The 26019-nt window shown below is 39.7% G+C and overlaps 1 protein-coding gene across 2 annotated transcripts; it reads left to right on the top strand.

Annotated features, from left to right (window-relative positions):
* The first annotated feature begins 731 nt into the window (after positions 1–731).
* LOC111671804 (four and a half LIM domains protein 3-like) lies at positions 732–22098 on the top strand. Of its 2 annotated transcripts, XM_023429008.2 has the most exons (7): positions 759–898; positions 8112–8189; positions 13464–13643; positions 16510–16684; positions 17627–17796; positions 18258–18444; positions 21363–22098. In XM_023429008.2, exons 3-7 carry the CDS (start codon positions 13488–13490, stop codon positions 21512–21514), a joined length of 840 nt encoding a protein of 279 aa, XP_023284776.1. In that variant the 5' UTR covers positions 759–898; positions 8112–8189; positions 13464–13487; the 3' UTR covers positions 21515–22098. The 2 variants fall into 2 exon arrangements, with proteins under 2 accessions (XP_023284777.1, XP_023284776.1); XM_023429009.2 differs by lacking the exon at positions 8112–8189 and having other exon boundaries at positions 732–898.
* The last annotated feature ends 3921 nt before the right edge of the window (positions 22099–26019 follow it).

Genomic DNA, 26019 nt, shown 5'->3' with positions numbered 1-26019 from the left:
TGTTATTAAATCATTTTTAAACTCTAAAGTCAAATATGACACCTTCAGGATCAACATGTCCTCATGAGTTTTGAACACATCTGTTTTAAACTCACCTGTGCATGATTTATAAACATTCAATAAATGCTTTATAATGTGAATAAAAAATCAATAGATGTTTAGATTTAAAAAAAAACACTTTATAACGTAAACAGCCAATAAGAAAGAACAACAAAATAAGATTTGAACATGTGTAAACAGCTGTTATACTGCCTTATCAATAATTTATTAACTGTTTATGCACACGATACATTTGTTGTCAAATACATTAATAAGCAAATAAATGTCCTTTTATCTGCTTACACTTACATTATAGTGTGTTGCAAACTATTTATCATGTGTTAATACTGCCTATAAATGCTAAACATGGTACTTAAACTAAAATGTTACCCCTAAATGATTTTTATTTATTACGCTACCACAGCTCCTATTACGAGATTATTATAGTGATTTTCCATTTAGAGAGATAATAAAGTGCTTTACATCAGCAGCTGGAACCCAGTGGATCCTCTACAGTCTACCATGTATTTAAAATATTTAGTTTCATCCAAAAAACACAGAGTCTACCTTCTTTAAGCTTGAACTCCTCTCAAGGTGAAAGAAAGAAAGGCAGAGGGGGTGGGACGACAGAGAGAGGAGGAAAGGGGCGGTGTTTTCAGAGAGCGGTTTGGTTTTACGCACCAGACACAGACGCCTCAGTCAGTGGAAATCCGTCAGTTCCAGCTCGCAGGAGTCCACGGAGGATTTAATTATCTGTCATTTTATACACCAGGGCAGCAGAGGCGAACAAACTGCTCCCATCCTGCAGAGACGGCGTCTCCTGCGAGCGTCTCCAGAGGCTGCTGATGCGCAAAGAGCGGTACGTTTACATTTATTTACGGGTTTATATCATAAAGAAATTGAACACAAATGCAAATTAGAGCGTTGTAATGTGAAAACGTGGATGATAAGCACATTTAAAGTGTGATCAGATGATTTTGCAGCGGTGTAATCTGCTGAGGCTTCCTCAGATCCTCACCTGTAGCCTCACCTGGTGCAAACCGGAGCTTTATTGAAGCATCAATTAGATTGTGAAAAATGTCTTCCCGTTTTCTAACCACTCCTGCACACAGCGGGGCTTTGCAGTAAACGGCACAACTTTTTACTGAGGCACCCTTATTGAAGGGTCTATAGTGGCTTTATTAAGGGTTAACAAACACTTAAATAAAGCCTTATTGATCAGTTAAGACATTAATAAGAATTACTATTGGGTTGCCAGGTTGTGAAAACGCCCTGTGACTAGTCAGACCTTTTCACCCCTTACTTATAAAAACGTCTTGCAGTGAATCTAGACTAAAGTCCATTAATTATAGATTTGATTTCTTATTGGAAACTGAAAATTTTGATAATGAATTGCTACATTTTAACCAAATAATTACCGAACACCTGCCAAAGGTATTTTTGCAACCTGGCAACCTAAAATGTGTTCTTACTGATGATTTTTATTTATCTATAAAGCTTTAGTAAAGTATTTTTTAACAATAAAGATATTATTAGTCATTTATAGAAAGAATGCAAGAGGTACATATTTCTAAGGCAAATATTTGACCCCCGACATCCAGGATGTGCCAGAAAGGATGTTCTGTCTTTAGAGTGAGGAAATAGTGGATGTTATTGGGGGGGGGGGGGGCTGATCAGTGTCCAAAGTGAGTAATTGATACTGTGGATAACTGCTGCAGCCCCGTTTTTGAAGTTGGATTTATGAGAAGAAGAACAAGGAGACCTTTGAGGAAACAATCCCCTTCATGGCATGTCACAAAATAAAGCTTAACATGTTGACAATGAAAGCTCATAAAGACATGCTCGACACACACACACACACACACACACACACACACACACACACACACAAGTCTTTCTTCTATGTTAAGAAGCCATTCAGTCTCATTGAGTTACAGTGATGTCATGTCTAGAGATTACAAATTTTGTTCTGGAGACTCAGCAAACCCCCGACCCTCACCCCCCGCCTCCCCAGCACCGCTCATAGTTTCCGTCACCACACACCATCCCCATACCACCACAATGTTCCAATCCATTTGGGTGAAATCAATACATTCATTGAAACAATTGCGCTCTGGTTGCTTTCTCCCCCTGAAGAAATGAGAATGTGTGTGTGCGTGTGCATTATTTTTGTTTCACACAGAAAGGAATTCCTGACTTTTGTCTTTTTCTTAGAAAACAGAGGGTGGAAGAAAAATCTTTTCTTCTTCTTCTTCTTGTGTTGAAACCACACAGTTTTGCCACGTTTTGACCACAGTCACATTCCTCTGAAATTCTTGCGTTGGGCGAAGGTTGGGCCTGTGTACAATCACTGGAGACAAGCTAGAGACAAATAAAACAGTTAAAGGGTGATGATGTTGGATTGCTAAATGACTGACAGTCATAAAACCAGACTGTCAGGGACATGAGAGTCTCATGAGTCAGTCTCACTCACATCACTGTCTTTTCCATTTCCTGTTCCTGTTGCACAGCCGGGGGAAGAGTTAAAGGAATAGCTGGACATTTTGGGAAATGTGTTGATTCATTTTCTTGCAGACAGTTAAATGAGAAGTTGGATACCGTGAAGCTGTAGCCTGGATCTAGCAGAACATAACAAAACCTGAGTATAACGTTTATTTTCTTCAAGCTGCAATAAGTAATTTTTTGGCCACCTGTTGTATGTAAGTCAAATATTCACTCTCTTTTAGCTCTGTTTTTGGTTTGTACCAACTATAGATGAAACAAAGAGGTATAATATGTTAATCAGTTAGCTTTAGAGGTGCTACAAGGCATATTTTGTTACCTTTGGACGGAGTACAGTTAGCTGTTTCCACCTGTTTCCAGTCTTTATGCTAAGCTAAACTACCCAGCTGCTGCCTGTGGCTTCATATTGTACAGACATGAGAGAAGTGAATGATTCTTATTTTATTTAAGTCTGTTTGACAAACTATATTTAACTCTGAAAGATCTCAAATTTGTCTGCACAGTAACTTCCACTTCAGTTTGAGGCTAATCTTAAAAAGTCTGCATGTCTTTACATCCACGTCTGCAGTTGCTCAAATCCTCAAAATTATCCATCATATCATCAGGACTTGTTGCCTTTTCTTAGTTTCAGCCTGATAACCATGACTTGTCAGTGGAGTGATATCAGCCCTCAGCCATTCTGATTCCCTCCAACACAAAGATGAAGCGCTGAATCAAAGACAAATAAATGCAGCAGCAAACATAAAACAGAGACAGCAGGCCCAGCACTCTCTCAGAAAATAAACATTTGTTACCATTAACACCAGGACTTGAACTGGACAGCTGCCAGCTGGCAGCTGATGGGAAAATATGTTTACATGCGTATTTGTTCTGGATAATAGTTGTCAGTATTTAAGATCAGGCCGCCTGTTTATTTGCATCGGTCATCGTTTGCCTGCAAGTACAATCCAAGTGCAATAACGTAGTTGCCAAAAGTAACTTCACTGAAGATACTTTATTTTCAGAGACTCCATAAACACACTTGATTATAATCTTTTTAATCTTCCAACTTTTCTATGCTAGTGGCTTGGCTCTGGTGGCAATGTCGGCCTGTTGGTCAGTTCACCACTGTAGTTCAGACTGATTCATCGCCATGAACAACTGACATTCATCGTCCCAGAGGGGACGATGAATGTCAGTTGTTCATGTTTACTGCGAGTTACCATGCTAACACAACAAACTCAGATGGTAAACATTAAAGATCAGCATTTTAGCATTATCACTGTATCTTCATAGTATCATAATGTAATTGGAAATAATCATAGTTTAAAATGCTCAGTTGTTACACACCCAGTTGATTACAATTAATTGCACAGCAGATCAATTAAACGTGCAAAAACTGGGAATTTTGACTATAGGCAAATAGTAAAGAACAAATAGGAAGGACAAATTGAAAAGGTCCTTCTTGACCTCAGAAACAGCAGTTTCCAAAACAAAACATTTTCTTAACCTAAAGGTTCACTTATTTTAAACCTGAGCTTTCAGCAACATCTCACTCTTCTTCAGCAGATGCAGTTTGCTGTTTTTACGTGACTAAAGTTCCATATTTACTGTAGATTTCGTCTATTTACCGGACCATATCTGTGACAAGCAAACTCATTTGTTGAGAAAAAAACACTAGTGGACCTTGAGCTAAGATTTGTTTTTATCTAATAAATAGTAAAGATTCGAGTGGTAAATGGGTAGTGAGTGGTTTAGATTGAGTTTTTCTTTGAAGGAAATTCATGTTTTCTCTATGATTTATTCCAGGAAACTTTCTAGGAAATGGCAGACCTGTAATATAAAACATCACAGAAAGGGGCAGTTTTAGAGGTTTGAAAAGGTACAACTGAGGCCCTGCCCACAGTAAGCCTGACCCTCCGGTCGGGAACCACTGGGAACCACATCGCTGGGTGAAGTCTTGGCATGGTGGTGATTGTCACTTTTTTACTTGTTGTTTGACTGAAAGCTGTTTGTCAGTTCAGTCGACAGCAGCAGAGGTGAAGCTGCAGCTGGAGACCACATTGTTTCGCAGAGTAAACAAACAACCAGCTGGAGACTCATAAAACAAAGCCAGACACGTAGTCTGTCTTTAAAGGTACTTTGTTTCCTAATGTTATGAGCTCAGTGTAACAGGTCATGTGTCATTAATATCCGATGATACTGATCATATTATGGTTTTAGTGGAATTCAGCATGAAAGAACTGATTTCTCTTAAAAGACTACATTAAGTGAAGTCAAATGAAGCCGCCTGTTAGCCGACCTTACAAGAAAATTCAGCTATTTTCCTCTTTAAACAACCAAACATATATTACAGTTCTGCGAAGTTAGTATCTCAGGATATCATCAGCGTTTAAAGGAGAAAGGAGTAATTTAACTTGATGAGATCTTTAAACAGACAACAAAATGCACATTGTGTGTTCATTTTAATTTGTGTGTGCAGCTTAGAAAGGCCTTTGTGATCTGCAGGAAGTTTTATGAAACAAAGCCGGACCGCCCGAGCATCTTTAAAAGTACTTTACTCCCTAATGTGATCAGTTTGATATGACAGATGATAATAATAGTTATCATCATATTGTTTCAGTGTCAAAAACTGATTTTCTGAACAGATAATCAGTGACATGAGCCTATGAAGCACAGCCTCAAAAACACAGTTGAACCTTTGACACGGATTTGACCAAAATTGATGTTACCGTTCTGCCAGCACAGTATCTCAGAATATCGTCAGTGTTTAAAACAGCAGGGAGTAATTTATCCTGATGGGATCTTTAATCAGAGACAACAAAATGAACAATGTGTGTTCATTTTGATTTCTCATGCGTGCAGCTGAAATTCGCCTTGTGATCTGCAGGAAACCACACCACATTGAGTGTCTTTGTACAGGGGATGAAAGAGAGTGCAGTCATCTGACGGCCATAAGAGACTAGCCTTGTTTTTCTTTCTTTTTTTTCTGTAACAGTTTATAGCTGCAACCGAGAGGGTGTCACTTTCCTCCGGTGCTGCAGGGCTCCTCTCTTGATACCACTTTCTACAGACCATTGTGCTGCTGTCAATATTCTCATTCACCTCCCCAAATCCAGGTTGTGTAACTCAGGAGTTGCACAATATGAGGACTGTTCTGAGCTGGAGAGGCCATTAAAACACCCTAACCCATTTCAAGGGGAATAAACAGTAAAGTGGGGTGGTAATTAAAAACCAACTTTGTTACACGTTTTCCTGTTTTAATTGAATGCTGCATGGTCTGCGGCTGTTACCGTAAAGAAGAAAGCAGTTATTATAAGTTCAAGCATTAGGAAAACAGGGCAAAAGGCTGCGTCTCCTATGATATTCTGAGCGTGACATTTATGCTCTACATAGTCAGAACTGTCAAAATGTCCCTGGTATATGCTACTTACTACTAACAATCTTACAATACATTTTGACACATTTAATAGATGCAGAAGCAGCGAAAGTGTGACTCTACAGAGGTCAGTGATGATGCTCACGGCTCAGTAAGACTGTACACCAGCATACAAAAATGCTCACATTGAGACATGCTGGTTAAGCAGGTGAAATCTTTACTATGTTCGCCACCTTTGTGTAGCGTGCTCGTTTTGCTAATTAGCCAAATTAGCATAACCCTCTCAACTTTAAATGATAAAATAAACACCAGTTTGTTGATCTGATCTGACACCACCGTCAACAGGACAACGTGATTTCTCTGCGCCTGCCAAGTCCGTTACAAATCACTGTCGGAAAAATAAAAGCGAAACAATTTGGTGCGGTTTAGAGAAAAATCATTGTTGAAACCAACATTGACCGTCGATAGGAAACAAACAGCGGTCTCAAGTGTTAATGTCCCATATTTTGTTGACCCATTTCTACGTTCATGTCAAACAATTTCCGCCTTTTGCTCCAAACAGACACAAATCATCATTATTACGGCCTTCAGGGATTTGTCACTTGAACGTAAGCACATATTGTTTTTCGACACTTCCTTAAATGACTGATACGATTGTTTTTCTTTGGAGTACAGTTGCTCAAGGATCCACGAATGCTCTATAAAAGTTTGGGCCAATCCATCTTGTAGACATCGATATCGATATCCAAGTGAAATCTTTGACCAGGTGGTGTCATTGGGTGTAAAATGTCGTTAAAGGTAGGATTCATCCTCTGGGGAGCGTGAATGTCTGCACCAAATTTAATGGCAATCCATCCAATAGTTGTTAAGATAACTCACTCAAAACCACAAAAGTCAACCTTAGTGTGACCCAAGAGGAAAGGTCAGAGGATCATAAAAGTCATCATGATACATCATCTGGGGATGATGAATGTCTGTATAAAATTTCATGGCAAACCGTTAAACAGTTGTTAAGATATTTTAGTTCAGACCAAAGTGATGGACCAGGCCAGACCACTAGTGTTACTAAAAACCAATGTTGTTTCTCACGTTCCTGTTTTAACTGCTCAATCTCAGTTCTTTAGTGTGTGTTACAGCAAAGGAGAACGCAGTGATTTTGAGTTTAAGCATTAGACAGACTATAAAAACAGTAAAAAAAAATAAAAATGTTGTTCTTAAAACAGATTTGGAGGCTGTGTATCTCAGATTGAAGTGTTGCCTGTTTCAGAGCAGGAATGCAATAACGTCACCCCTAAAAAGGCACTGACGCATGAATGAATATTCTGTGGCTGTGACAGATTTAATATTTACCTACATACAGGTATTTGTCCCACTGAATTTTATTACGTGTGACAGCGGTTTTCATCATGGAATAGTCTGGTTTGTAAACCTCACACACAAGTCTAAATTCCTCCTCTGGGAAAATAAACTGTAACGCCCAGCAGAGCTCTGATGGCTCGCAGAGTTCCTGGCTCCGCTCGTAAGGAACTGTCAGGTTGTTGGGGAGTAAAACAACAGCAGCGAACCATGAAGGGACATGAGACGGGAGCCCCGGTGGCTGATTCCTGGGAGACAGTTGCCATTTGGCTGCCACTACAAAGCTCTCATAGACAAGTGACTGCGGTAAATCTCTCACCGGGACAGACAGTGTATCAGGGAAGAATTCAACATGTCCACTCAACAAGGTGAATTGTGGGTTTAAATAGTTTCAGCAGCCGTGCTACTAGAGAGAGAGAGAGAGACTTCTTAGATAGGATGGATGAGTGTTTGGTTTAATGTCTTGTGGTGAGGAGAACAGGGGCGGCAAGTATTTCTGGGTGCGGTCCAAGAAGACACCTGTAGAGTAAAGTGAACGCCTCCTAAACCAGGTGCTGCCTGCGTGTGAATCAGTGGTTGAGACAGCTGAGCTTAATGTCAGACAGACTATGTGATGATGAACAAGTCCTCACCAGACGTTTCTTTGCATTGTGAGCAAGTGAGTTGTAACCTTAAAGAGACAGGACATTCAAACAGGCTGATCACCTACTGTTTTTATAGATTTTTGTGAGGTGAAAACATCAGCCATCACCCAACTCTGTAGTTCACTAAGCTCTACAGAACTTTTCAGCCTCTTTTAGGTCATTGTTTTGGTTTTCCCGCTCACAAACTCTGCTTCTCTCCCCTTGTTTTTCAGTGTAAAAGCTCAGATAAACCGTCTGTTCACAACCTGCCCGACACCAAACAGCAGAGAGATCAAGTTAGCAACTAGCAGGTAAAAAGCCAGTTATTTGTCTCAGAAGTTGGTGGGAAAAACTGTCCGTAAAATTTAAGTTGCATAAGTGATCATCAATAGACAGAACCATGCTCTATTCCCCAAACATTTTGGGTTATCTTCACTTCAACAGGGTGATGTTTTTTAGCATTCAAAATCAAAGCACATTAAGATTACTTCAGACTTTACCATTAACTAATGGATGACACAGATTCATTACATCTCATTTATGAAAGGTCACTTTAAAAAGGTCTTTCAAAGAAAAGAGAAAAGACTGTAATAAAAAAGAAAATATCATCAGTTGGGCAACAAGAAATGGGAAAAGGGCTGTGTTCTACTTCTGTTGACAGATGACTTCAAACTTGAATATCAGCTGAATTTTGCCTCTGATATTTAGGAGAATAATGGACTTCCGTTGGCTTTGTTTATCGTGTTGCTCACAAAAGGACCTGCAAGTTCAAACACTGACACTTTACAAACACCAAGGTTTTAAATAGATTTTGATTTTGATTTTGACCGTGACCCTTCACTAGTTTGTAAGGATTATATGTAGAATTGAAGGCAGTGTCGCCAGGGTGAAGTTTCCATTTGCCCCCAGTATTTCTTACTGTCATGACATTTTTTTGATAGTTAAATAAGTCAGGTCTTGTCAGGTATTGAGCTGGAGCCAGGAGGCAATTAGCTTAGCTTAGCATAAAGACTGGAAAGAGGGGGACTCTCCACAGTTCAAAAATCCACCTATGAGCAATAGGTGGTATATTACTTACAAAGAGCAGCAATTAACATAACCACAAATTATCATTTTGTGTATGGATTAAACATAGGGGATAGTGTGTTAATAAGTTAGCTATAGGCTTTTTTTGGACTTGCTTTCAGTCTTTGCACTATAAGTCTAGTCTCAGTTAATTTCCTCTTGACTCCAGCTCTGTACTTGACATAGTTTTCACTCAGCTGTTGCCTATTGTGTAGCTGACTATAAAATTATAATGGAGTGTCCAACAGGAACCGTTAAATATCGGATTTTAATTAGATGCTGTTATGTTTTGGCACCAGTCCTATAAGAATTCCCTATTAGATGCCTAAAGGAGAATTGGATGAAGGAGAACAGCTGGAGACCACAGAATGTGTTCGCAGATGTTGTGGCTCAGGAAGAGAAACATAAAGCACAAAACCGAGAAGACTATATCCGGAAGGAAAACCATTGTTCTATCACTGCATTCATCGTGGACATGGACGGACGAGAATAGAAACCAAACCTCTTAAGACATTTTAGGAGGGAAGTTGGACTGATTTCCCCATCAGGACAGCAGCCTGACAGAAAACAGACATGGGATGTAATGTTTTGTCTCAGTTTGGTTTTCCTCCATGTTTTGTTGATTCCCTGTAAGAGGAAGCAGTGCTGTTATCTGCAGGGAGGGATGTATGAGGGACGTCCTCAGTTTTGTGCTAACATGGCATTGGGAGAAGAAGTTTGTTGAGTCCTGGAGAAGAGGGAGTTTGTGCTTCTGGCATCAGCTTCAGGACATGACTGAGAGCAGACTGTGTTTATCTTTGTTATGTTTATCTGAAATCACTGCAACATTGGTTATTAGAAACAAAATGTTTGATAGCAGTCAGACATGAGGAATGTAAACTGCACTTTCAAGATGACTCCTTAACAAACCAGATGCAAATACTTGGATGTTATAGAGCATGAAGCGTGGTACCTGTAAAACCCAGCTTTGTGGAGCGGCAAGCCTTCATCATGATTCGCGTTTAATTCTTACCAGCTTCAGTACAAACCACAACTAGTGTTTTTCTGAGAAAACAAGTGGCCTTCATTAGTTTGCACCGACCTCTCACCATTTCAACTGAGCTGATGACGTCTTCCAGTACTGTGGGCTCATTCCTCGATCCCTCAGGGAGATTTCAAAGCCACACGGTTTCTCAGCTGCTCTTTGTCGAACCGACCTCCTCTTTACTGACATTCTGACAGTATAGAAACATGTCAAAGCAACTCTGAGCCCAAAATAAGGAGGGGGCGGGGGCATTATAAACAATAACTGTTTCCAAGTGAAATATTTAAAGTGTCCGCCTTTGTAAATGCAGTGTTCCAGACATTTCAGTCCTGAACATGACATATTCCCTCACTGTATGTCTTGCTTAGCTGTTCCACAGGAGGGTATTTTAACCTCCCACACATCATTTCCTCGCTCATTTCCCTTCGCTGCTGCAGAACATGGGGTCACATACTCTGTTAATGCCTCACTGTCTTCAGTAATAATGGTGGGATGATGTTATTGTCTGTGTGCCCAGTTTTATTTCCACCTGTCCTTCCTCTGCTCCACAAGCTGCAGATTGCATTGCGGTTGCGTTGTGTCTCTTTGTAGTCTTTTGTGCCTCTGTGGTGATTTTGCCTTTGCTTGTTGTTTTGAATCTCTTTGTCGTCATTTTCTGTCTCTCTGTGGACGTTTTTCACCTTTTTGTGGTCATTTTGTGTCTATTTGGCCTTTTATGCCCTTTGTAGTGTTTTTGCATCCTTTTGTAGTTGCTTTCTGTTTCTTGTTGTTGATTATGCGTCGCTTTATTGTCATTTGAGTGACTTTCCAACAAGTAATTTCAACAGAGGCTTTGACCTAGGGCCCATGGACGTGTACCCTGTAGCTCATGATACTATCACCTTCTGACTCTGATAGTGGGGGCATAGAAAAAAAACAAATATATTGTTTGTTGTATGTATTGTTTTCAAGACGAGATGCATCATCTGGTTTTTAACAGACCTGGAAAGTCATTATCATCATATTTGACCATCTATTAAAATTTCAATCCATCCAATAAATGTTGTAGAAAGGTTGTTTTTTTTACATCTTTGTTGCATAAATGTTTTCTCCCAACCGCACTTCAGTGGCTATTTTCAGTGTGAAGCAGGGCCTGACATTAAAATGTAGTTACTTAAACATGTTATATAAACAAACTTTACAAATTTAGCCAAGTTTTAAACTAAACACATCAACCCATTTCAACCTACAAATTATGATAAAACCATGCTTACAGAGTGTTGTCATTTTACACCAGACCTTGTGACTCTGTTGTTTTCAATCATAACAATCAACTTCAAACAAAATGTCATTAGTTGTGTCAGCTGTGCTTTTTATATCTCACTTGCTGGCGTGTGGTTTGCAATTACAGTTGTGTCAGGCCAAAAATTCTTTAGCAAAAACAATCAAAAACATCTGAGAATGAATATTGACACAGCATCTTCAGGGTCAATAATATGAGAAAGACAGTTTTGATGTTAATGTTTGGAAATCAACCCCATTTCCCCCAGTGGGTTTGTGTTTTGTATCATGCACACAGGCACGCAAGACATAAAAAACCTCATAATGAGGCAATTGAGATTTGGGACACAATTGATCCCATTAAAAGATTCTTATGAGAAAATATGAGCCAGTTAAAAAAGGACAAAGTTGTACTTTTGGCAATGCTGCTGAATTTAAGAAGTATCCTGGGATATATTGTATTTGTTTGCAGTTGAGAAGCAGTTTTTGTAAAGACGAACCACTTGATCTCGGAAACTAATGGGCAGTCTCCCGGCAAAATCTGGGATATGCTCTTAAAATGGTGAAGGATTAAATGTTCACGGCTGATGAAGTTTTCATAGAATACAATTCGTTGATGACAGTAGTTTCTTTTGGTAAAAGAAGTTTAAGTTGCAGCAAACACAAAACATCTTGATCGCATTTACAAGTTGAGGTTTTTGTTATCTTGACTCGAACAGCAAAAGAAGGTTATGCGTTCATGAGAAAGTTGTGGACAAAAGAAGTAAACAAGATAAACGAGTGGCATTGCCCTTTAAACACAAGCCAAACACAATGATGAAAAAGCCCTCGAGAGAGCCTTTGAAATTGAGAACGCTGTTTCAGTTCAGCTCCCAACAATTAATATTGTTTAGTTGTTCTTTCTCAATGTCAAACCGCCGCAGGGGGTTTCGTACAAGAGCGAGAGGGAGGAGAGACTGACATCATGAGCTTTCACTCCTTAGTGAGTACTGATGAAACGGGAGAAGCAGCTATATCATTACACTACTTTTTTTTTTTTTTTTTTTACAATGAATCAGCCATAACTCATTGACTTGAAGTGTTCACGTAGCTCTCTCTCTACTGTACATTTAACTACACTATGATGTCTTTCATTATACTATTTCTATTTCTTGCATGTTAACTCTAAATAAGATTCTATTTGATTCTATAGGATAGCTTCACCTCTTTTTCAAACTCACCTCCTCTGCTCGACCTCACTGCTTCTTTTGACATCATTAACCTCTCCAATACTCTCTCCCCTCATAAATCCTCCCTTGACTCTCTCTTGACATCTCACAGACAGACAACAGTTCATCACCATCAATAGATTCACCTCCTGCGCTGCTTCTATGTCCCAAGGCGTCCCCCAGGGTTCAGTGCTTCATGCTCTACATGTTCCTCCTTTGGTAACTTCATCTTACGCCATGCTCTCCACTTCCACTGTTACACCAGAGACACCCAAGCTCTACATCTCCGACACATCCATCGTCTCTGCTGCACACTCCACCAACTCTCTCAAACTAAACTGTGATAAATCAAAATCCAGTATGATCTGCACTGGTCCCAAATCCTTCATCAAATGCATTCACAACTTCTGCCTCACCATCAATAACTCTTTTTTTGAACACCATGCAAATCTCATTACCGAAACATCCATTTTCCACTACAGAAGATTAGCTCACCGCTGCACATTTCTGCTCTTTTCTCAATAAGTCCCTTGGTTCACAACTTTCTGGCAAGCATTTCTAGTTTAAAAAAAAGGAATAAAAAGCCCTTTTGTGATGTGAAATTGTTACAGTAAAGTTTAAAGTTTGGTTAGGTTTAGGCACTGAAATAATAAAATATAAGTATATGATATATTTTATCACAGCATGTCAGGACTTCCACTTGTCATGTCTGTTAGGACCTAATAAACAAAGTCTATGGGTTTAGCTGTATTTTATAATGCATGCGGAGGGTAGGATATCAACCAGATTTCTAAAGCGAATGAACGCCAACATAAAAATTACATTTTGTTATTACTTTTCTTCATTTTTTTGTTTCTCCTGTTGGTCTTTGTTTCCCAGCTCTGTATCCAAAAACCGTCTTCCTCCCTTCTTCCTGCTCCTGCTTGTCTCTCTCCGTCTTGCTAATCTCACTCCTCCTCCTCCTTCCTGCTCTGTCTTCTCGTTGATACTGAATGCTAATCTGTGCCTGCAACCTCTCTGTTTTGCAGGTGGTCAGCCTGAAAAAAGACATCATGAGCGACCGCTTCGACTGCAAAAACTGCAACGAGTCCCTGTACGGACGCAAATACATCGACGTGGAGGACAACCCTCACTGCATCCCCTGCTACGACCGCCTGCACGCCAACACCTGCCAGGAATGTAAAGAAATCATCAGTCACAATGCCAAGGTAAGATCAAACTGTACGGTGCTGGAAAGTAACTGAGTACAGTTGCTCAATTTGAAGTGTTTGTATTTAAGTTGAGTATTTTCATTTCATGCTACTTTATACTTCTCACATTTCAGAAGGAAACTTTAAGTTTTTTCCTCCACTACAGTACACTGTTTGAAAGCTGTAGTTTAAGATTTTAAATGATTTTAAATAAATTGGGGCAGCCACTAACAAGTTTTTCCTTGTTCTTTAATCTGACAATCATTTTCTTAATTAATTAATTAATTAACCATTTTGTCTATTGAACTTCTAAAAATAGTAAAAAAAATTAATGAGACAAAGTAAAACCCTCAGCTGAAGAATCAACAAAACTCAAAACTCAAAAAAGTTGCCAATTAATATTATGTTGATCAACTAATTGTCTCTGCCATAAATATGATATATACTAAATATCATTATATAAATGAATTTAAATTGAATCCATCTCAACCAGCTACAACATTAAAGTGCTGCTGCTGTTAATGCATCACTAATAATAATCAAAAAATAAATTAAGATATGACATTGCAAATGGCCATTCTGCCTCAGGATGCGTACTTTTACTTTAGATACTTAAAGTACATTTACATAGCAACAGCTCTACTACTTTTACTTAATAAAACAATCTGAGTACAGCTCATTTTTTCTGCTACAGTCCAGCTGGTATTCCTGGAAAACATAACTCTTACTTACAGAACAGCAACTTGTCTGTAATCCCCTTTAGCTTTCCAGAAAGCCTTAGTTAGTGAAAATGAAAAACACTGACCTGATGGAAACACCCACTGACGCCGCCAGGCCATCAGTGTCCTGTGAATTATGGACTCCCTGCGAGGGACTGGCAGTGAATTATGCTACTGCTTGCTTTGGCCGTCCCTCCTCCCCCCACAAGACGTAACAACATTCATCCTTCATCCGCCCTCACCCCACCCCGCTCCGTCACTTGTTTCTTTTACTTTGAAAGTCTAATTCCTCAAAAATAAGTTTTTCACGCACCGTTCACTGAGACCATTTATCAGGGAGCTTGTTTGAACTGCAGATGAACTGGAACACAAGCAGCAGTTAAAGAGGAAAGTCACAAAGTGTGTTATTCTAATTTTTAAGAAAATGGATTTTTCTCGTGTTTATCTCCTATGTTAACTCTTTTGTGTTTGGAGGGCAGCTGGGTGTCATAGGAAAAAGGAAACTTTGGGTTTGGGCTCCGATGTCGGCAAACATCCAATGCACTGAAGTGTCCTTGTGTGGGAAACTGAATCCTGTGGCTGACCCTGACCTCTGACCTCCAGGCGGATGGGGGGCAGCAAATAGAGTCTCCCTGTGAGGAACAATAACATATCAAGTGTTTTTATTAACTTTCACTTTAGGGCACAGTGCTCTGATTTCAAACAAAACAGTGAAGCAGCATTTTTCTATGTTTCTTATTGTCAATAAATCCTCTGAGAGGTCCTAAACCGACCATAAATAACAACAATAATAATAAGACCATGAATTATTTGTCTTTCAATACTTTCCACCTTCCCTACCCTGTCTGTGCCATTCAGCTCTAAGCCCAGTGGTTTCTATTGAAGACAAACATCTGCTCACAAATATAAGGTTTCATTTTTTTTAAAGGCTCAGTAACTTCCTTCACCAGCTGGGCACTATTGTTTTTACGCGAACATCATTCAAATAGGTGGAAACTGTGCATTTTAGGGGGACTATTTTTAGATGTGAATTAACACACGTTTGATACAGAATAAACTACAGTGTCAGCGGTGTGGCTTACTGATGTTTTTCAAGTAGTTTTTATACAACAATGGAGGTCATGATCAAATAAATATTTACTGAATGAAACAATGAAAGTTAAGACTGTGTAAAATCCTCTTAGTTACAAAACAGGGCATTTTACCCAACAACACCAACAACTCTGCTTCAACGATAATTTGAGTTTAAAGCCTAAAAACTTTTTTAATTAGTTGGTTTTTAGCTTTTTTATTTTTATTACTTTGTGCAGAGCCAAACAAGGCTAAGTTTAGTTTTGATTTGCACACCTGAAAATCTTCCCAATGTTTCCAAAAAGTTGTAAATCAAATTTCAGACACTCGTATTCTACTAAGTCTTCAAATGACGTCATTTACTTTATTGTCCCACTGCTTATTAAAGTGAGTATGTAACGTTTGCTTCACACCGACAACTATGGCCACAAGTTACAGTAAAGGGATAGGGGTAAATTATAGATTGCAGTGTAGCAGTAGCACGAGTAAAAGAGTCATTAAATCGCCTCAGTAATTACGTCTATAAAGGAAAATCTAGCTTGATTTTGCTAACATTTGCTGACAACAGCCACTATAAACTACAACTTATGAATCCAACTTTTTATTTTGGAAATTGAAATTGTTTTATTTCTTCCCCCACGCTGTGCTCTGGAGCAGCTTTAAATGAAAAAGCCATCATCTTTATTACAGGTTTCAAGATCCTTTTTTTTTAAATAATTGATCATTTGTATGTTTTATGTTTGTTTCTCTTCCCTGCTCTTGTTATTCCTCTTTGTTTTATCTTGTCTGCCAGATATGCATGATTACACTTGATTTAATTTGAGATTTTGTTTTCATATCACAGAGGACTTTGTATAATCCTCCTTGGCCTCCTTCCTTTCACAAATCCATCCGCCCTGATGTCTTAATTTAGCAAGTAAGGTAGTGACTGGAGTCTGAACCTCCCTGTGAAAAACGGAACAAAATGTCATTGCAGCAATGATTTTATTAAATATATTTTATTATAGAGAAATTTTGAGTTTCTATTGTTGATCCACTTTTACAAACTGGAGTTGCTCTGTCTGACCCTCCCTCTCCTCCTCCTCCTCCCCCAGGAGCTCTTCTATGAGAACAGACATTACCACGAGCACTGCTTTCGCTGTTTCCGCTGCGACCGCTCTCTGGCAGATGAGCCCTTCACCAGCCAGGAGGACGCACTCGTGTGCAGCGACTGCTTCTGCAACGAGTTCTCCTCCAAGTGTGTGGCCTGCGACAAGACAGTCATGCCAGGTAGTGACAAGAAAAACTGAAAAAAGTTCACACACAGCCTTGCAGACAGCTCCCTCAGTTATCACACCAACAGTCAGGAGGTTCACACCCTGTTTTTGCAGGGGTAAAGAGGCCAATGAGTTTTTGTTAAGCGGTGTGTGACAGCTTAGATGTGACAGAATGATTGTTTCCTTGCTCTGGTGAAAATTTCTCCCAGCAGAGTTTTCAGCTCTGGCCGCTGTGACGACACGAGCGCAGCAGTGGTGTCGGATGACTGAAAATTACCCGGGCCTGTGGGTACTGTGGGATTATTATAACTCACCAGTTCTTTTCTGAACTGAGCAGTTATTTTCTTCAGTTTCTGCTCAGCCTGGAATGCCTTTAAAAGCTGCTGCCCTCTCCCCCCTTTTCATAAAAGTGCAGCCAAGTTCAAGTTCAAAACACCGTCATGCCTTTGGTCTTCATTTCAGGTCCCAAAAGTTGTAAAACAAGGCCAGTGATTAAAGGATCTGACATCCAATATCATAAGCATGACCGGTTCCCGACTTCCATAAACCTCTCCAGTGAGGCGTGTGATTCTCATACTTATGTGGGAGTGCGCTAACTGCCACTTATGAAATAGTTAAAACTGTGAAATAAATAAAAAGGAGCGTTAAGATGCTGTGCAGCAGTGTATGCATTGCTTTGTTACAGCTTGTCAGATCAGTTTGATAGGAGATACGCTGAAGCAGGGCCGTGTAAGAACAGGTTTAGCCATTACACTGAATTATCACTTTGGGCCTCCTCAGCGTTTGTGTGAACGCTATTATTCTAGTTACAGCAGAGCAGGACAGAGATCCGAGGAACGCCCAGAGTGACACAGAACCTTCAGAAAGTCAGGGAAGATATTAACAAACAATCAAAAAACGTCTCAGTTTCAACCTTCATCTGTTCCCCTCACTTCCTCTCTGTTTTCTCTGACAGGATCGAGGATGTTGGAGTACGGCGGCTCTACGTGGCACGAGGACTGTTTTATGTGTCACGGCTGCGAGAAGCCGATCGGAGCCGAGGCTTTCATCCCAGATAAAAACAACTACTACTGTGTGCCATGCTACGAGGGCAGGTTTGCTCCTCAGTGCAGCCACTGCAAAAAGGTAAACCAGGCCTCAGTGACTGATGTTGATGAATATTGTACACAACACTTACTACTGTTATTCATTATTTATTAACTCTTGATTATGTTTTATTAATTCTTTAGTCAATAAAATTCTATCTCAAAATGTCAGAGCCCAAAGTGACAGCTTCAAATGTTTTGCCCAAAGATGTTCAATTGCTTACCTCATTAGAGACAAATAGAAATGATAGACAAAACAAACTTTAGATCTAAATATGATTTTAAAATACCCATAAATATAACACAAAGTAATGAATTACAAGTCAGATAATACTGATAATGAGTGATAATGATGATGAAACAGCCATGCAGAGAAGTCATATTTATCAGTAGAAAACCCAAAGAAGAAGACGTCAGAGACGCCGCAGCTGCCCGATATAAACAAGGCAGGATCTTCACTTGACGCATTTTACATGAACAGTCTGTGTTTGTGTCCTGCAGGCTCTCACTAAAGGAGGGGTGACCTACAAGGACAAGGTGTGGCACAAAGAGTGTTTCTTCTGCAACGGCTGCAAAGCTCCTCTGGCTGGTCAACCCTTCACCTCGCAGGGAGAAAGTCCGTACTGCGTCAAGTGCTTCAGCAGCCTCTATGCCAAAAAGTGTGCCGGCTGCAACACAGCCATCACAGGTCAGTAAAGTGCACTGGACCACCGGGTAAATTCCTAGAGTTAACACTTTAGGGTGTGGTGCCTTGCTAACCTAGCGGTCGTTTGTTCCTTATCGTCTTCCGTTTTTTCCCTATGACTCCTGTTTGTCTTGATTATCTGCTATCAGTAAAGGTTAAAATGCCAAAGCAACAATCTATAACAAGCAGGTTTAGGCAGTCAGTTGACTCAGGTTGAAAATCTTGGATCTGATCCTTTCTGTGTGATTTGCATGATTGCAAATATCCTCTCTTTGTGTTGTGTAGGTTTTGTGCTATTGTCCTAAGAAAGGACCAGCCTGTGTTGCGAATCAGTTGCAAACTCTTAATGTGAAGCAGTAGCAGTAGAAAATATTCAATGGTAAAGACAGAGATAATATTACAAACAGCAACACTGAATTGACATGCTATGGTGTTTCCTGTGAATCCTTCATGTGTATTAAAGATGTTTGAATCCCACTCTGGAATGGTGGACCCTCCAACTTACAATGACAACTACAACATAGATATGTAAGAATACAATACAGATATATAAGAGAATACAAAATATACCGATTAGCTATTGCTGATAAAATGCAGACCATAAATGGTTCCAAAAATGAACTTAAAACCTGCAACAACTGATGCTTTTTCTGGCCATTTGGAAACAAGACATGAACATAACATTGACATATCATCACTTGATATGGCAAACAGTTGTTTATTTACACAACCAGTGGTATCAGAGCAACAATAGCTGTCATTTAGAGTTGTGTTTCGTGATGAATGTGTGTCCAATAGTCCCTCTCTTTTACCTCTGTTTTTAGTCTCCTCCCTGCTCAATGCTCCACTTTGTTCACCAGATAGTCTTAAATTGTGTTTGTCTGCTGTTTGGTGCGGAGCAGGTAGTGCACAGTGGGTTCATCGAGAAAACAACACTGTGAGAGCGGTGAGCGTGGATCAAAACAGTAAAGCCAGAGAGCTAGACAATGAGCCCCGTAAAGCTGAGGGAAGCTGCAGGTTCAGGTGATAATTCTCTGTAGGTTCATCATTACGTTGTCATGTATTACGTTGTTATCGTAAAAATATTGGTAGCCACTTTAAAGACACTGGCCCTCATTTATCAAACGAACGTACGGCAGAAAACCGTGCGTACGACCATTTCCACGCAAGCTTCGGCATTTATCAATTTGGACGTGAGCGGACGCTACGATCAGATCTCACGTCAGGTCTGAGCTCGTGTACGCAAATCTGGATTTGCGGTGCAGCAGCAAAATCTGGCTGAGTCTGAAAATAATTATTAAACAAACCTCAACATAAACAGTCACATATTTAGAACAGATCAAAACGGATTCTTAAAACGAATAAAACAAGATAAAAAAAAATTGAATTTTAAAAAAGCCCACGTTTTTTACTGATACCACTTTTTTGTACAATAAAACAATATGAGAGGCTAAATAGCCTAACATGACATCTAATTATTGCACATTAAAATTTGAAATAATAATAAATACAAGCAGAAATGTGTGTTTGCAAATTAACCCATGGCAAAATTGTGTAATTGTTTTTTGTTTTTTCCGATGGGTGTGACACAACTGGAACAACAATTAAAAGCATCTGGTGAGATAATCATTGTTGCACTGTGGTTGGTCAGATGTTTACTCACTCCCTTATTTAAACAGATGCTTTGACAGTTATCAAATCATAACGATGGCAGATTTACCCGTTTTGGAGGAACAATACGCGCGTCAGACGTGAGAGCGTTTTCAGAGACCGCAGGGATCTCCAGATTGCTGGGTTTCCAAATTTGGTTGGAGCAATTGATTGCACTCGTGCGTCTGAAGGAACCATCCATGAATGATTACGCATTCATCAATCGCAAAAACTACCACTCTATAAATGTACAGGTGATTTGTGATGCCAAGCTATCACTTTTAAACGTGCTGGGCAGGTGACCGGGGGGGACACACACGATTCTTTTATTTTTCAAAACAGCTGTGTTGGCGCGCGGCGGCAGGAGGCGGCACTGCAGAGCCAAACTCATCTCCGTTACCCTCTTCCACACAGCGGTTTTATGAGCTCCTGTGACCCCACTCCTCAGACTGCCAAAAAGCACATCCTTATTTTGCGCCACCTCGGATGTCAGGATGTCGATCTCCATCTCTGAAAAGTTTCGTTTTTTGCCAGTAACGCTTCTCTCCATGTTTGACCTTAGTGGGCGAGGCCTCCGAACCAGGAATATTTAAGGGCGTAACATGTTAATGACGATCGAATTCAGCCGCCGCATTTATCAAGACCCGATCATTCGTACGCTGGGATTGCTCAGATACGAAAGTTTCATGAATCACACGTGTATCCTATCGTACGACCAATTCTGCGCTCAGATCTGCGCCTGTTTTCACGCAAGATTGATAAATGAGGGCCACTGTGTGTAGATGGCTCCAAACTGGCAACACAAAAAACGAGCAACCTAAAACCAAACCACGACACTGTACTGTGTCTTTTCATCACTTTAATACTGACAAGAACTTGCACCTTCAGACTAATATGAAAGAGACTGTGATAACACTATACATGGCTTTACGTGAGCACAGAGGAAGAACAAGAAAATTGAAGAAGAGACAATGCAGCAATACAGGCACAACAAAGTCTGTTATCATCCCATCTTCCCCTTTCTAGCGTTAACAAAGAAACTTCACATGCACAGTTGAATGAAATGCTTTTGACCATAGCTCTGAACTAGAATACCAGCAGGTACACAGAACTGGCAGTGTTTTCTTATTGTTACTGCCAAATACTGATGTTATCAGGAATTCATTTATGGTATTTCCTGAATGTTGCAAGGCTGTTATTAAACTCTATTTCCCACCCCCAGTAAAACATTCCTTCATTAGTTGCTCATATGTTGTATGCTCCTCTCGCAGGGTTTGGAGATGGAAAGTATGTTTCTTTTGAGGACCGGCAGTGGCACCAGCCGTGCTTCAAGTGCTCGCGCTGCTCTGTGTCGCTGGTGGGCTCCGGCTTCTTCCCCGACCGCGACCTGATTCTGTGTACGGACTGCAACAACGACGACTGACCGCCACTAACTACACCTGCAACACCTGCACCCAAAACAGCGAAATGTCAAACACTGCTGACACCAGCAGAGAAACTTCCAAACCTCAGCTTTGCACATGAACACTGCAGTATTGCTAATTCACTCATAGTCTACAGCTGATACAGAGCTCAGTATTTACGACTAAAAATCGGCCTTTAGCACATTGAAATGTTTGTATAAATTCCGCAGAAGTGTCCTGTGATGTATGTCTATGACTATTTCTTAATTTCATATCGTTTGCACATCTTTTTATTCAATTTTTATTTTATTCAAAGAATATTATATATATATATATATATATATATATATATATATACGCCTTTGAATTAAGCCGTTTTTTTATCCAGAAAGGTGATAACCCACCCTTTTATAACACCAAAATTTGAGACATCATTGTACTTTTTGAACTAAATATTCCAATTTATAAAACTGATTTTCTTCTTCTCCTGCTACTTGCTGCTTGTATGTAAACTAGTTGTTGAAAACAAATTTGCTAAAGTTTCTTTTCAGCTTGAATCAACTGTCACTGGTGTACATGCAATAAAAAAATGCCATAAAACAAAGGATTGTGTATAAATGAATGAATGTATGGAGTATTTGTTTGTCCTCATCATGTACAGCAGGTGTCGGTATGCCTGCTGACGTTTCAGGCTGTTTTGCAAAGGAAAATTATGATACAGCAGAAGTTACAGAGAAAATGCAAAACAACATATTTGTGCTTCACAGAATTATGTATTGACTTTTATCTTGTGTTTTCTTCTAATAAATAATCATTTCAAGCCTCTAAAAATCATTGTTATAAAAACTAAAAGCTTTAGTTAAAGTAACAGCAAGGAAGAATCACAATATTGGTTAATTTTAACGGCTCACAAGCCAAAAAGGTTGGAATTACTATTCTGCAGCCTTTTCGGGAAAGGAAGAAACTGTACTGAGGAATTTGTGTGTTAAATGATGCTGTCTGTTTCAAAGACTTAAAGTAAGAGTTTGACATTATTGTAAATAAGCTTGTTTCGTCTTGTTGTCTAGAGTTAGATGAGGAGATCAATACCACTCTTATTCCAACACGGTTGATATAAAGCTACAGTCAGCAGCTGCTGACCTGAGTTATGGCCAGGGGTAGTAACCACTTGTAAAGTCACAATGTGTCATTTATACACTTTTTTATTTGTATCGGTTAAACAGAGAAGATACATCATTATAAAGGTGCATGTGTCTGGATCTTCTGATCTTTGGACTGAACCAGGCTAGCTGTTTCCCCCTGTTTCCAGTCTTTGTGCTAAGCTAACCAGCTGCTGGCTGCAGCATCATGACAGAGGTATCGATCTTCTACTCTAACTCTCAGCAAAACAAGCAAAAATGTATTTCCTAAAATGGCAAACTATCCCTTATCCCTATCCCCTTTATTTGCCTTTTGTACATTTTGACCAAGAAACAAATGAATAACCACACAAACTTAAGATAAAGGAACTGAAAGTTAACACCCTCTTTGCTGAATATCATCAACTGTCTTGACAACGTCTCTCTTAAAAAAGCAAGAAAAGGTCAGGAAAAAAGTTTCCTTTGAAAAGCCTGTACCCCTTTTCCCAAAGATGGTTTTATGAGGGTAGTCCCATGAAGACTTTCCCTTACTATTACTTACATAATCTGCATAAATATTTACAGTTCAGAACCTCTGTACTGATCTGCTCTGATTATGTTTATATGGAGGCTGTGCCAGGCTAGTGTCCATGTTAGCTGAAGGGAGTAGAAAACCAGCTGACAAGATGATGTAGTTTAGGACACACTGCTCTAAAATGACAAAGTTTTTTTGGACTATAGTGCTTTTGTTCTTCTGGCTCCGATGCTCACAGAAACACCTTGCATCTAGTCTTTTTAGCTTTAAGTTGTCCAGAAATATTTTTAATTAGACAGAAAGTTAGTTTGATAGTTTAATTTAATAGTTCACTTCCTCGACTTCAGAGAGAGCTAGTAAATGGGCTTTGACTTTGGTTTATTTACTTGACTTAAAGAATATTATTTTAACAATTAGAAAAGAAGATGAAAAAGCAGGAATCTAATGGATTTATGGATGGTGCAGTCAGAGCCTGACAGGTGCTAATGTAAAAATATGACCGCTCTTCTCACTCCAGGCCTGTGGAGTTCCCTCATAAACTGAGAAATGTAACTGTCAGGCAGTGATATACATTCCTTGTAACTTCCTGCTTCTGATCATCATTTATGACCCAGTGCTAGTGTTGACTCACTGCAACAAGCCTGCTCTTTACACACTGTTAAAATCTTATCACAGGATCAACCCCAGATGAAAAATAAAAGGGCTGTATGGTGCTGTTATTTGTTTGAGCTTTTCCCATGACTCTTCCTGAAATATGCTTGACCTTGTTTGCGGGGATGTAGGAGAGCAGTCTTGTTTGGTCCCAGGAGGAGGAGGAGGAGGAGGAGGAGGAGGAGGAAGAGGAGGAGGTAGAATGGGGTTGAAGCTCCTCGGTGAATATTCAAGATTTCAGCCTCTGAGGAGACTCTAACTCAGCTGGACTCTGCTGGTGGAGCCTGTTTAAGTAATTAGACGACATTACTTTGACAGACAGACCACAGAAGAAGAGAGATGGCTACGCCTCACACAAGATCCTGCAGCTTCTACAGTATTTTTACTGCATATTTCTAAGTCCAAGGTCCCTGGATGACTGCGTGTCATCAACAGTATCAACAGGGACTCACATTTGAGCATTTGCCAGCTCAATACATTCTTTGTCTCTTTGGGATTTGCCCTGTTGAAACTTCTGATTAATGAGGACAATTCTTAAGAGGGTCAATTCACTCAAATTACCAAAAACACATTTGTCACTTATCCCTAGTGGTTTTCTAGCGTGCCAATAATTTTGAGTTTTGTTTTGAGATACCCATGTGTCTCTCTGCCTCTATACCAACAAAACAGAGGTGATGTTTATTTGTGACATTTACAGCATTGAAAGTTGGAGAAATTAAACAGCAGCGCCTGTTTGAGAAACAATGTCCCTGTTCCTTTGTTTAATCCACAGAGCTCATTGTCAACAGTTTACATGGGGACTATTTCTTTGGTAGAAGATGTTTCCAGTGAAAGCTGTTCAGTGAGGTCTGCAGATTATCTTCTTTATTATCTACACTCTATTTTTCCTGTTGGTGTTTCCAGAGCTGTGAGCAACACAAACAAAATTCAATGAACCTCCTCAGTAACTCAGCAGCGGCAGAAATCTAACATCACATAAAATCAAACCAACTGCCTGGATAGATACCACAAAGATATTTTGTCTATTGTGATATAGATATTGCTGTAGTAAAAACTTCTGGAAAAACAATTGATGAATTTGCATCACATGATCTTCCTCAGCAGATGTGTTTGATGGAGCTCGACCAGTTGCCTCAAAAGCCAACGTGGTCGAAAAGTCTATGAAGTGCTCTGAATGAAAGCAATGGAAATGTAAGCTTCTACATTTATATGACAACTGGGCGAACTCAAATCTGCTGAGGAAGATAGTGCGATAGGGTCAAAGGCTCCTGAATGCACCTTGTGGTGAAATTGTTTTCACAATCTGGCTGGCCTTCATCAGGAAGTTATAAAAACACCACAAGAGATGACAAATAAATGAGCTTCATTCCCAGTGAAGGTCAGTGGGTTTGAAATGGACTTGTTTCCCATATCTCAATTCCTGGTGAAGGAGTCATTGTTTAAAGCTGTTTTTTTATCTTGTTTTTTTAATAGTGTGACTTACACTTGACACAACACAGATGCTGCATGCAACACAACAGATCTGGGAGCTCCCGAGGTGATCCACTTTTAGACACTGAGTCTCCCATTTTGATCATTTTATAGGATAAGAGTCACACTCAAGAGCACTTGGAAGAAAACCAGATTCTTTTAAACACTAGACTACAATTTGCACTCTCCTAATATGTTATAAATTCCCAGTCTGGACTCAAAAGTACCAAAAAAGCAAGAAACCAGCCATTTACTATAGTATCTCCCCTTAAATCACTATACACCTGAGTTTAACTTCAGGAATCCTGTTTGGTCCCCAACAGCTCCATTAAAGCTTGGCCTTGGTCGATTCTTTCCAGATAATTTCCTGAAGTTACAGGAAATGAATCAAAGATTTGCTGTTAAGTAACGTAACACAAATTGTACATTCATGCCTCATTACTCACACGCCCAAGGATAAATGTGTGGAATGTATTCTCGTGAGTTTCCAGCCAGATCACATTACGTAGTTGATCATTTTGAATGTGACCTGTGACTGAGTCATGGGCTGACATGTGGTCCAAACCGCAGCCTCTGCATTATCTATGTGTTGGATGGCTGAAGTAGACATGGGAAGAGAAGAGGAAGTAATGCTGCTGACAGGAACCTGTCCCCAAACCTGTGCTAATGCATTATACTCTGTCGTTAGTTATGAATCACCACCTCAGGTAAAGATGTTAATGCCCTAGAAAAAGCATTCAAGCACCTCTCA

The sequence above is a fragment of the Seriola lalandi genome, unplaced genomic scaffold (assembly GCF_002814215.2).
Source record: "Seriola lalandi dorsalis isolate HSWRI2012SDOR001 ecotype SW California unplaced genomic scaffold, Sedor1 jcf7180002054887, whole genome shotgun sequence".
Taxonomy (NCBI): domain Eukaryota; kingdom Metazoa; phylum Chordata; class Actinopteri; order Carangiformes; family Carangidae; genus Seriola; species Seriola lalandi.
Note: the sequence above shows the minus strand (reverse complement) of the source record. Positions and strands in the feature narration are given on the sequence as shown.